The sequence below is a fragment of the Rhinolophus hipposideros genome (genome assembly GCF_964194185.1).
Source record: "Rhinolophus hipposideros genome assembly, chromosome: 21".
Lineage (NCBI taxonomy): Eukaryota > Metazoa > Chordata > Mammalia > Chiroptera > Rhinolophidae > Rhinolophus > Rhinolophus hipposideros.
Genome location: NC_138067.1, coordinates 43622684 through 43635662, shown reverse-complemented (window position 1 = coordinate 43635662; position 12979 = coordinate 43622684). Strand labels below are relative to the sequence as shown.

The following is a 12979-nucleotide window of genomic DNA, read 5'->3' as shown; positions in this document are numbered from 1 at the left end:
AACGGGGCTGTTGGTTCCATTCCCACATGGGCCAGTGAGCTGCACCCTCCCCAACTAGAATGAAGTCAATGAGCTGCCACTCAGCTCCTGGGTGGCAAGATGGCTCAGTTGGTTGGAGCACGGGCTCTCGACCACAAGGCTGCCGGTTCCACTCCTTGACTCCCGCAAGGGATGGTGGGCTGCGCCCCCTGCAACTAACAACAGCAACTGGACCTGGAGCTGAGCTACGCCCTCCACAACTAAGATTGAAAGGACAACAACTTGACTTGGAAAAGTCCCGGATGTACGCACTGTTCCCCTTCCCCAATAAAAAAAAGAAAAAGAAAATGTGCCATAAGTCATCCTCCATGATGACAACACTCTGAATCACACATCACTTCTGGTATACTGTATGATTCCACTTATATGAGGTATCTAAAGTAGTAAAATTCATAGAAACAGGAAGTAGAATCATGGTGGCCAGGGGCTGGGAGGAGAGGGCAATGGCAGTTGTCATTTAATAGGTACAAAAGTTTAGTTTTGCAAGATGAAAAAGTTCTGCGGATTGATTGCACAATAATGTGAATATATTCAATACTACTGAACTGTACACTTGAAAAATGGTTAAGATGGTACATTTTATGCTGTATGTATTTGGTCACAATTTTTTAAAAAGATCTTGAACAATCCTTTTTCTCCGACAGTTCTACACTAAAGTTATCGTGGGGCAGGCAGAGCCATCCAGTCTTGTTCAGTGTATCTGCTGGCATATGCCACGTGCCTAGTTCCCTCATAAATTTTGTGACTTTGGATTATGAGCCCATTCAAGATTTCCTCTGTGATATCTGAGTTGAGTTTTGTCTCTCCAGAGAGAGAGAGAAGTTTGCTTTGGCCAGAAGCCCTATCACTATTCCAACTGCTATTCCATCCCGTTCTCAGACTGGGCATGCCTCAGGCATCCAGTTTGATTTCATACCCATTCCACGTGAGACTGGTCCGATGGTTACACAATTTTCAGTAGAGAACCATTTTTTTTCTCATCTAGAGCCCAAACAGAAACAGGAAGATCTCCGTGAAGTTTTCTTAGTGCAGTTTGGTGAAGTTTTGTTCTGTTTTTGTGGTAAGATACACATAACATAACGTTTACCATTTTAACCATTTTTGGGTCTACATTTCAGTGGCATTACAAATGCATTCACGTTGTTGTGCAACCAGCACCATCATCCATCTCCAGAATTTTTCATCATCCCAAATTGAAACTCTGTACCCATTAAACAACTTCCCATCTCCCTCTTCCCCCAGCCTCTGGCACGCACCATTCCACTTCCTGTCTCTAGTAATTTGCCTATTCTAGGTATTTCTTATAAGTGGAAGCATACAGTCTCTGTCCTTGTGTGTCTGCCTTCTTTCACTTAGCAAAATGTTTTTAAGTTTCATCCATGTTGTAACGTGTCAGAACTTCCCTCCTTTTTAAGGTTGAATAGTATTCGTGGTATTTTAAACACGGGGTGGATTTGGAGGTAGGAGGGATGGGGGGATGATGGCTGGTTAACTCAGTTGGTTAGAGCGTGGTGCTGATAACACCAAGGTTGCCAGTTAGATCCCCACGTGGGCCACTCTGAGCTGCACCCTCCTTAAAAAAAAATAAAAATAAACATCAGGCTTTCACTGAAAGCCCTTTGAGCTTCACCTTGAAACACGTTTCCAGACAGCCTCTTCAATAAATGGCACTGGGAGAATTGGAAAGCCACGTGCAAAAGAATGAAACCAGGGCCGCCTGGATGACTCTGGAGTTCTGTCCTCCTAACGCGGAGGTCGATGGTTCAATTCCCACATGGGCCAGTGAGCTGCACCCTCTACAGCTAAGATTGTGAACAAGGGCTCTCCCTGGAGCTGGTCTGCCTTGGGCTGCTGTGCACTGCCATGAATGGCCGGCAACCAGTGTGGGCTGTTGTGTACTGCTGTGGGCTACCGTGAATGGCTGGCAACCATCTTGAGTGGCCCACCGACGACTGGCGACCAACTGCCTTGGGGGGGCGGCGGGTAGCGCAAGGCTCATAACACCAGCATGGGCCAGGGAGCTGTGTCCTACACAACTAGGCTGAGAAACAACAGCTTGAACTGGAGTGGGGGGGAGGCAGAAAAAAGGGGGGAAAAAGAATGAAACTAGACTAAAATGGATCAAAGACCTAAACGTAAGACCTGAAACAATAAACCGCATAGAAGAAAACATACTAAACTTATGGACCTTGGGTTCAACGAGGATTTTATGAATTTGACCTCAAAGGCAAGGGAAGTAAAAGCTAAAATAAACGAATGGGACTATATGAAACTTAAAGCTTCTGCACAGCAAAAGAAACCATCGACAAGATAAAGAGGCAACCAACCGAATGGGAGAAGATTTTTGCAAACAGTGCCTCCGATAAGGAGCTAATATCCAAAATATATAAGACACTCATACAACTCAACAACAAAGAACAAATAATCCAATCAAAATGGCCAGAGGACCTGAACAGACATTTCTCCAAGGAAGACATACAGATGGCCAATAGACATATGAAAAAATGCTCAACATCACTGATCATCAGAGAAATGCAAATAAAAACCACAATGAGATATCACCTCACCCCAGTCAGAATGGCTTTCATCATCAAGACAAATAGTAACAAGTGTTGGAGAGGCTGTGGAGAAAAAGGAACCCTCGCACACTGTTGGTGGGAATGCAGACTGGTGCAGCCGTTATGGAAGGCAGTGTGGAGGTTCCTCAAAAAATTACAAATAGAATTACGATATCACCCAGCAATCCCTCTCCTGGGTATCTACCCAAAAAATCTGAAAACATTTATCCATAAAGATACATGTGCTCAGATGTTCATTGCAGTTTCATTTACGGTGGCCAAGATATGAAAGCAACCAAAGTGTCCTTTGATAGATGATTGGACAAAGAAAATATGGTATATATACACAACGGAATATATTCTGCCATAAGAAAAGATGAAATAGTGCCATTTGCAACAACATGGATGGCTCTTGAGATTATTATGCTGAGCGAAATAAATCAGACAGAAAAAGTTGAGAACCATATGATTTCACTGATATGTGGGATATAAAACTGAAAGCAACACAGGAACAAGACAAACAAAGAAACAAAACCTCATAGACACAGACAATAGTTTAGTGGTTACCAGAGGGTAAGGGGGCAGGGGGGTGGGTGATGAGGGTAAACAGGATCAAATAGATGGTGATGGAAGGAGAACTGACTCTGGGTGGTGAACACACAATGGGATACATAGATGATGTAATACAGAATTGTACACCTGAAATCTATGTCACTTTACTAACCACTGTCACCCCCAATAAACTTTAATTAAAAAAAAGTTTTAAAAGTTTCCTCTGACAGGAAACTACAGTCAGTTCACACTTTCCACTGAGTTTCACTTTCTTTCTTATATTTTCTTCCTCCCTCCCACACCCCCTCCTTTTGTGAACTTTCCTTTTTCTTCTTTTTCTTCCTTCCTTCCTTCCTTCCTTCCTTCCTTCCTTCCTTCCTTCCTTCCTTCCTTCCTCCCTCCCTCCCTCCCTCCCTCCCTCCCTCCCTCCTTCTCTCCTGCCCTCCCTCCTTCCTTCTTTCTTTCTTCTATTTATATTTTTTGGGGGATGAGGAGATCTGGAGATTTCTTTCTTCTTAAAAGCTCATCAATGCATTTAGAAGGGGCTACAGCATGGAATTTTTTATTTTTCTTTTTTGGCAGGAGTAACTTTAACTTATAATTTTGAACTTGTAGAAAAGTTTCAAGCCTTGTACAAATAACTCCATATATATCATTTACCTAGGTTTCCCAAATATTGCTATTCCTGACCCCATTTTCTCCATATTTCACTCTCTGTCTCTATATATTATTATATATGTACATTTCCAGAAATATTTGAGAAAACATTGCTGATACCATGCCCTTTTGTTCCTAAATATTTCAGTGTGTATTTGCTAAGAACAAGGACATTTTAAAAAAAAAATAATCACAACACAATGATCACGATCAGAAAATTTAACATGGATAAATTACTACTATCTAATGTACAGAATGCATTCAGATGTCATCAAGAGTCTTTACAAATGTCCAGGATAGAAAATGATTTGCTCAACAAACTTTTTTCTTTTCTTTTCTTTTTTTTTTTTTAAAGAGTAAGAAAAGCTTTATTGAAAATCAGAGAGAGAGAGAGTTCTGTTTGGAACTGGCAGAAGTTTTGCCAGGGCGGTCTGATGGAGACAGCTGCACCAATAAGGAGTTCAGGGGAACAAACTGCATTACGTTGTGCCTTCTCTCTGGTCTCCATTCATGTAAACAATTTCTTTGTCTTTCTCGTTCTTGATCTTGACATTTTCAAAGAGTCAAGGCTAGTTGCTTTGCAGCAGGTCCCTCGGTTGGAATTTGTTTGATGTTACCTCACTATTAGATTTAGGCTAGGCAGCACAGTTTCTTTCTTTCTTTCTTTCTTTCTTTTTTTAAAGATTTTATTGGAGAAGGGGAACAGGACTTTATTGGGGAACAGTGTGTACTTCCAGGCCTTTTTTCCAAGTCAAGTTGTTGTTCCTTCAGTCTTAGTTGTGGAGGGCGCAGCTCAGCTCCAGGTCCAGTTGCCGTTTTCTAGTTGCAGGGGGCGCAGCCCACCATCCCTTGCGGGAGTCGAACCGGCAACCTTGTGGTTGAGAGTACGCATTCCAGCCAACTGAGCCATCCAGGAGCTCAGCGGCATCTCAGCTCAAGGTGCCCTGTTCAATTTTAGTTGCAGGGGGTGCTTAGGCAGCACAGTTTCTTAGTCTTCCTAAATCCCACCCACCAAAACAAAACAAAACAAACAAAAAAAATCCTACTTGTGTAGAACAAGTATGACAGAAAAAGTTCACAAAGAACATCTTCCACAAAACCAGCTGAACGTGGAGCCCCAGGAACCCTGAAATTTAAGTGGGTGGGCCAAACCAATACCAGCACAGGAAGAAAAGGAAACTGGCAAAAGTACTGTGAAGGTTGGAAGGCCCATCCAGTTCTTGCCCCTGGAGGAGTGGTGGCCCTCACAGCTGAGGCCTTGGTAAGAGAACCTGAGAACAACAGCAGTCAAATCATGTGTGTATGTGTGACATCAGAAGCTCCAATTAGCAGGTAACTGTAGGAGGCTACAGGAAATTAGAAGATACTGGGTGACCTGAGTCCTCAGAGAGCTCAGAATTATTCAATAGGATCTCCTTTGGAAGGACAAAACTCCATACTTGAAAAAAAATTATTATTAAAATATATTTGATATGTAACTTGTGCAAACTTAAGGTGTATATCATGTTAATTTGATACATTTATATATTGTAGTATGATTGTCATTATAGCGATGATTAATTAGCATATCTATCATGTAACTTAATTGTCCTTTCTTTTTAGTGGTTGGACAAAGCTCCCCTCTTGTGAAAGAATGTCCTTGACAGTCGTTACACTCCAAAGTCCATGAGTACCTGGATAGAAGTATTACGATCTTCCAGTCATCATCCTGAGACCCAGGACTTTCAATCTCCAGCCCCTCCAACCTCAGACCAGACTTCTGAGTCCCCAGCACATCCTTTCTCACACGAGGGTGTCCAGGTTCCTATTCCCCTGTTCTTCTGGGACCCACGTGTCCAGATGTGCAGCCCTCTGATCCTTCAGTATTCAAGAGTGCCATTCTAGCAACAGTAACATTCTCAGGATCCAAGAGTCCTTGCCCCAGCCCTGAGGACTAAAATGTTTTCCCATTCCTAATGCTAAATGAACTCAGAAAACTACATCTCCCATGAGGCTGTGCGCCTGCAGTCATTAAAAACAATCCCTTGTTATTGAGGTACCTCTGAGAAATAGTTCCACAACACTAACAGGAGAGTGGGGGTGGAGTGGGTAGGGATAAGTACTGTCCTGTCAGAGGGCAGGTATACTCACAGTCCCTGGGGATACATTATTGAAGCAGAAAACTGAGGCCCAGGGGAAAGCTGGGATCTTTCCATAGACTTATGGCAATGAGGGGTCATGGGGATTTTGGAGGGTCAATGGGAGACAGGGAAGCAGATTTCATTACTTCCCTCAAACACACATATGCTCACTCTGATCATCCTCTCAGATTCTTTATTATTCCAAGTAAGAAAAATAAATAAGATAAATAACCCAATAAATAAAGAGGAGACCCAATAATATAGCCCGTGGCTTCAGGAAGTGTAGCTGGGGCTTCGGCCCTGCAAAGGCCACACCATGCTCAAGGGATCTGAGGAGCCCACATCGGGAGGTTCCGGGGCCAGGACCCTTGGAGGTTCTGGGGGCTCTCTGGGCTGGCCTGGCAGTGGCAGGAATCGGGTGGGTCCCCAGGGGTCCAGGTCCCAAGATGGGGAGTTGTGGGAGATCAGGCGCAGTGGGAGGCCTCGGGCCTCAGACTGGTAAATGTTGTACCCATCCTCAAGAAGCAGCTCCCGGAAGCTGCAGGCCACGAGGTCAAAGTACAGCTGAGGGGACAAGAACAGAGATCAGAGACACCTCCACACCTTCCCATGGCAGGACCCAGGGGTCCAGGCCTCCCACCCCATCCTCTAGGACACAAAATAATAAAAGCTGACTCCTCCTTTACCCCTGGGAAGTCCTGTAAGGTTCACCTTCCTGCCCCCACTTCACAAAAAGGAACATTCCAGCCCAAGGACCAGTCAAGGCTCGCCGAGGCCAAGCAGGCTACCAAGCTGGCTACCAAAGGTCATGGTCACTGTACAGGCCATGGGTTCCCAGAGCATTAGCCAGACATGTAGAAACCCTTGGGGTCAGCAAGAGTTACGAGACACAGGACTCTGTCTCTGAGGCCATTCTGCCATTCACAGGCTTTGTGATTGGAGCCAGTGGTGTCCTTGACTGAGCCTGTTTCCCCTATTTGCAAACATTAGAATCAACAGGCCCCAGCTCCACAGGTTGTGGAGAGGTTGGGCCATGCAGAAAGCCCAGAACCAAGCCTGACCCAGGCCACGGGTGGCAGACGTGGTACTCGAGATGATGAAGATGATGGGAGGAAGGATAGAGTGGGAGGAAGGGTGTCCTGGAAACTCACCGATCCATACAGTGTCCCATCTGGCCCCTGGCACAGGAACCTGGATGTCTTGACTCCCAAGATTTGAATTACACCTGGCTTCAGGGCTTTAAGCTCCAAGAGACCTGAAGGGAGAAAGTGATCAGGGACTCAGAGGGCCTTTTCCCAGTCCCTCCTCTCTCAGGACCAGATCTTGCCTTGTACTCACTTTCGGGGCTCTGAGGGGCAGTCCCCACCACTGTGCCATCAGCCCTGATCTCCAGGTGCGCCTCTGTCTCCTGGGCGTCGTCTGTATAGAGGTACCGTTGCCGGACTTGGCCCCCAAATTGGAGGACAGGGCTGGAGTCTGGGATGGGGTGTGCCTGGCAGGCTCCCAGCAAGAGAGCAAGCACAAGCACCCACCATCCCAGGTGCTGGAAACTGGCCTTGGCTGAGCCCATCAATGGCTCACGTCAGACGAGGTCTGAGGTCTGGAGTCTGAAGAGCTGAATGGTTTAGATTCTATTTCAGAGCCTGCTTGTCCAGGAGAGCAGATTTACAGATGACTGCTCAGGTAGCCTGAATGCATGTGGATTCCCAGCCGACAGGACACCCAAGTCCCTTGGGATACATGCAGAAGCTTTGAATTTATATCCAGACAAAACCACCCAATCATTTTCCCCATGCCTGACCCATGATATTTGACCCATTTGGCAGGAACAAGGATTCCACCGTGGCCAGGTCAGTCTGAACAGATGATGCAATCAGGGGGTCCTTCCAGCTGTGGGCCTGGACTCCTGGGTCTGAGGGAGGAGGGGCCGGGGGCCAGGACTCCTGGGTCTGAGGGAGGAGGGGCCGGGGGCCAGGACTCCTGGGTCTGAGAGAGGAGGGACTGGGGCTTGACTCCTGGGTCTGAGGGAGGAGGGACTGGGGCTTGACTCCTGGGTCTGAGGGAGGAGGGACTGGGGCTTGACTCCTGGGTCTGAGGGAGGAGGGACTGGGGCTTGACTCCTGGGACTTATGGAGGAGGCACTGGGGGCCTATAAAACCTCCCACCTCCCTTGAAGACTGATGCAAATTTTGTCCCATAACTGGAATTTCTGCATCCCACCTGAATTGCTAGGTTTCTGGGGGTCACACACTGAAGTTTTTGGATCATCAGGAAAGCAGCAAGTGCCACATGACCAAAGTGTCCTTCACAGGAACACAGGTGTCCTGATCTGGAAGCCTCTCACCTGGCTGGGAGCCATCTCCAATCTCAACCTCACCAAACCCGGCCCAGACGCCGCTTAGTACATCAAATGTCCTGACCACCTCCTCTTCTCTGATGCAATCTTGTGTCTTTCACAAGAGAAGCTACCACCCCAATCCCAGACAAAAGCTCTCAGAACAACCTGGGGGTGGGGACTGGAGAGTCTCTGACTCAGAGTTGGCAGGTGAGCTAGGCTCAGGAAGGGAAAGTTACATCCAAGACCCAAAGGGAATGAGGGGTGGACAATTTCCTAGAACCTAAGGGTGCAGAGATGGGACACTGGTTCTGAAGGAGGAAGACACTGGAGGCCTAGATTTCTCAATCTGAGGATTCCCAAACCCCAGCCCTGGGCCTGAAAAAATTAGAGCCAAATGGGAGTCAAGTCAAATTCCAGAGTCTTTGATTCATTGAATGACAATGGTCAGACTGCTCAGGCCAGGGTGGTTGAGGAGGGAAGGAGCCTTCAAAAAGACAAACAGCTTCAGCTCTGCGAGGCAGAAGCCTTCCCGCCGGGGACTCTGGCCTCTGCGACAGGCAAAGATGATGGACTCTTCCCGTTCCCTTCCTCGGGAGATGCTGCCTCCCGGACGTGCCCTTCTAGAAAGCAGCAATTAGGCTCCAGACCTAGAATCTCCCGCAAAGGAGTCTGGGGGCCTCGACTCAGGTGAACAGGGTGGGGGGTCAGGGCCCCTGATGGGCGGCCCTGAGAACTGGAGGAGGCTTGCCATCCACCCCGGGAGCAGCCTGGCAAACAGGTTTTCCACTCCCACCCGGAGGACTTAGTCCGCACGGAGGATCGCCTTCCCCGCCGGGGCCGGGTTTCTGGCCCCACTCCAGCGGTTGGGGCGTGGAGGGGCTCGACGCACAACTACACCAGGCAGGTGGTAAACCAGGCACCGGAGGGGAAGAGGGAGAGGCTGACGGACAGGAACGCCGGGACCCAGCAGTGCATGGGAGCTCGGTCCCCACGTCCACAGACGGATGACGCTGCTCCTAGGTGGCCAGGTGGGATGCCGGGGGCGGAGCCCTCGCTCTGGCCAGTGCCTGGGAGGAGGGGCGCGAGGGGGGCGCGTCTCCGGGTCTGGAGAGGGTTGGGCGCGAGGGCTACCACCCTAGCCCGGGGCCCTGGTCGGGTCCCCAGGGAAGGGGCGGGGCTCCGCTTCCGAGGTGTCTCCTGGCTGCGGAGGGACAGGGGGTGGGAGCCCGCGACCGCGCCCACTCTCCTTCGTCGCAGAGCCCTCGCCGCCAGTCCCCGGAGGCGGCGTGGAGGGAAGGGCTGCGGGTTTGGGGAACTTGGAGTCCACGGTTCCGTGGCGACCGGATGTGAACTGATCTTGGGGACGGCGCTCTCTGTCATACTGTGTATTGCCACCCTTCAGAAACTCAGGTTAGTGGGAACTGCGTGCGGATACCCCAAATCCAGCAATCGCGTCTTCAGTCCCAGGAGTCTCCTCCACCCCCACCCCACCCCACCCCACTCCCAACTCCTGCTCCTCCAGGAATCAAGATCAGTTATCAGTCCTGGGCCTCCAACTTCTCATGTTCTACTTGACCTGTCGCTTGTCACCTCTGGTCGACTGCCTCTTACACACAAATACACCTGAGAAAGGAGTTGGTGGGACACAGCCCAACTTCAGTAGGCCTTACAGGCGGGGAGCGTGAGATTGAAAGATAGGGGGACAAGGTTATGGACCCTGGACCACTGCTATCTTGGAATTCAGCAATTTTCACCATCTCCCATCCCTGCCCACCCCACCCCCCAAAATTCCAAGTCTCTAGTTGCTCTACCCTCAGACCCGGAGTCCAAACTCTCAGTTCCTTCGTTCCATCAAGCCCCTGCTCCCTGGACTCCTGGGTCTGAGGGAAGAGAGGCTGAGGGCCCTCCAGCTCTGAGTTTCTGCTAATTCTCTTTTTATCCCCTGCAGCCATGTGGGCCCTCAGCCGACTTCATCTCTGCCTGACCTTCCTCCTACTGTGTGTTCTTTCATCAGTCTTATTTTTCCACATCTCTCAAGACCTCTTTCACAACGGCCTGGACCTATCTGCCCTATTTGCAGACCGACACCTGCTGACAAATCCTGTGGCCATCTTCTGCCTGTCAGGCACACCGATGAGCCCCAACAGCTCCTCTTCCTGTCCCAAGAACCCTGCCTCCCTGCCAGGCACCTGGACTATCTCCCCAGCGGGCCGCTTGGGTAATCAGATGGGGCAGTACGCCACTCTGCTTGCCCTGGCTCAGCTCAATGGCCGCCGGGCCTTTATCCTGCCGGACATGCATGCTGCCTTGGCCCCCATGTTCCGCATCACCCTGCCTGTGCTGGCGCCCGAGGTGGACAGCCACACGCCTTGGCGGAAGTTGCAGCTGCACGACTGGATGTCAGAGGAGTATGCCCACTTGAAGAACCCTTTGCTGAAGCTCACTGGCTTCCCCTCCTCCTGGACCTTCTTCCACCATCTCCGGGAACAGATCCGGAGTGAGTTCACCCTGCATGACCACCTTCGGGAAAAGGCCCAAGGTTTCCTGAGACAGCTCCGCCTGCCGGGTACTGGGGTCCTCCCGCGCACTTTCGTGGGTGTCCACGTGCGCCGTGGGGACTACCTGGAGGTTATGCCCCAACGCTGGAAGGGTGTGGTGGGCGATGGCGTCTACCTCCAGCAGGCCACGGACTGGTTTCGGGCACGGTATGATGCCCCCATCTTTGTGGTCACCAGCAATGGCATGGGGTGGTGCCGGGAAAACATCAACACCTCCCAGGGGGATGTGATCTTTGCTGGTGATGGGCAGGAGGAGTCACCCGAGAAGGACTTTGCGTTGCTCACACAGTGCAACCACACCATTATGACTATTGGCACTTTTGGCTTCTGGGCCGCCTACCTGGCCGGTGGAGACACTGTCTACCTGGCCAACTTCACCCTGCCTGACTCCAACTTTCTCAGGATCTTTAAGCCAGAGGCTGCCTTCCTGCCGGAGTGGGTGGGCATTAATGCAGACTTGTCTCCACTCTAGAAACTGCCAAGGAGTCTTTCTGGAATAGCCTGATCAATCTAGGGCCAGCACCGTGCATCTCCAGAATCCTAGCAGCTTCTGGAGAGGCTTGTGGTGGTCTGGCAGCAGGTGGGCACCCATTTCTAGAGTGGTTCTAATTGGCTCAGAGCTTCCTGCAACTGCCTGAACATTCTAGAACCAGCAGAAGACATTTTCCTGATGATTGGCAATGTCTGGGGAGACTCATGACAGTTCTGCAAGGCACAGTGTCCAGCTGTAGTTCCAAGCCTATATCCAGAGTACTTTTAGATGGCTGCCCACCCAGGAACCAGGAACTCCCCTCTTTAGTGTTGATCATTCTGGTCTTTTCTAGAAAAGATGTTTCTCCTTTCCTCAGTCCTCAGGACTGAAGCAACTCATGGATGTTCTAGAGCAAGCACTCATCAACTCTCCTGTTTCTGGAGTGGTTCTAGATAAGAATTTGTTCTAGAGGGGGGCCAGTTCTAATGCCTGTGAAGAACCCTGCAGGGCCCTTGCAGAGGGGAGAGGGTTCTGGAATTCCAGATAACTTTGGTGAAAAATTGAATGAAGGTACAACCAGAAGTTCAATACCTCACCACTGCCAGAAAGATTGATGGAAGATAAACTATGTATAGCTGGGACAGTTTGTGAGAAGAGTGAAATTCTATCCATCCTCTCAGCCCCTGATAAAAACACACAAAGACTTTTGGCTGCTGGGGTTGATGGGATGGATTTTTCTGGAGGTCAATCAACATAAACATGCCCTGTGGGCTTGTAGAAAGCCACCAGTATTGCGCCCCTTGCCAACCATGGTCTGTCTGCTAAATCTGGCTTTGGGCAAATGAGGGATGGAAAGATCCCAAGGTATGCAGACAGGCCTCAAACCCAAGCAGGAGCACCCTTGGTCAAGGTCTGGCCAAGGAGGATGGGATTCTTGACTCAGATTTCAGGAACCCCTTGATGCTTTTTGAAGGGGGTGAAGGTAGACCTTTTATTGCAGAATTGTCTAAGAATCTAAGCCTCTTTTTTAGTCTTCTCAGGGAGTTTTGGAAAACTTTCCCTACTCAGCTGCCATAGTGAGAGAGGGACGTATGGATTAAAAGTCTACATCACCAACTCCTGTCTCTGTAGGCTTTTTTCCTTTTTCTTTTTGTTTCTTTCTTTTCTTTTTCTTTCTTTCTTTTTTTTTTTTTTTGAGTCTTGTGTGCATGACTATGTGAGTGAGTGAATGAGTAGGGGGAATAGTTCAGAACTCATATCTTAGGGTATTGTCCCTCTTCAGATTTGGCCGCCTCTTGTTGTGGGATTTGTGGTCTCTGAGCCGTAGTTCCTTTCTCCGGACTCTCAGTATCGGCCCCAGACCGATTTCCTTTGGATTCTTGACGTGCAGCCCCACAGGCTGGAAGAGAAGGTTGGGGAGGAAGTGTGCACAGAGTATAACTGTTGAACTACATTTCCCATAAAGGTATGGGGTTGGTTGCGGTAATCAGCTACGGAGACCCCGGGGTCTTCTGGGAATCGTAGTCCTAGGGCTGGGAAGGGCCACTTCGCGCGTCTTCGTGGCTCGATCACTGTCTTTCCAAAGGGTCCTGGGCATCTAACCGGAAGCCTGGGTCCTGGGGCCCAGGGAGAGGAGGAAGCTGAAGGGCAGAATTTCATTCCTCGATTCTGGAAAGCCAAAGAAG

At 49.4% G+C, this 12979-nt stretch overlaps 3 protein-coding genes across 3 annotated transcripts in view; 2 read left to right on the top strand and 1 right to left on the bottom strand.

Annotated features, from left to right (window-relative positions):
• Positions 1-5535, top strand: part of BCAT2 (branched chain amino acid transaminase 2) — a 41907-nt gene extending 36372 nt beyond the window's left edge. The window contains exon 11 of the mRNA XM_081030441.1: positions 5409-5535. Within this exon, the coding sequence (XP_080886567.1) occupies positions 5409-5435 (27 nt within the window). The 3' untranslated portion in view covers positions 5436-5535. The remainder of the gene's footprint in view (positions 1-5408) is intronic.
• Positions 5536-6199: 664 nt separating this feature from the next.
• On the bottom strand, positions 6200-7496 carry FGF21 (fibroblast growth factor 21; the record flags this gene model as incomplete). The annotated part of the gene is made up of 3 exons (XM_081031440.1): positions 6200-6490; positions 7078-7181; positions 7265-7496. 3 exons carry the CDS (start codon positions 7494-7496, stop codon positions 6200-6202), a joined length of 627 nt encoding a protein of 208 aa, XP_080887566.1.
• Positions 7497-10214: 2718 nt separating this feature from the next.
• On the top strand, positions 10215-11294 carry FUT1 (fucosyltransferase 1 (H blood group); the record flags this gene model as incomplete). The annotated part of the gene is made up of 1 exon (XM_081031298.1): positions 10215-11294. The coding sequence occupies one exon, from the start codon at positions 10215-10217 to the stop codon at positions 11292-11294; it is 1080 nt and encodes a 359-aa protein (XP_080887424.1).
• Positions 11295-12979: the final 1685 nt, after the last annotated feature.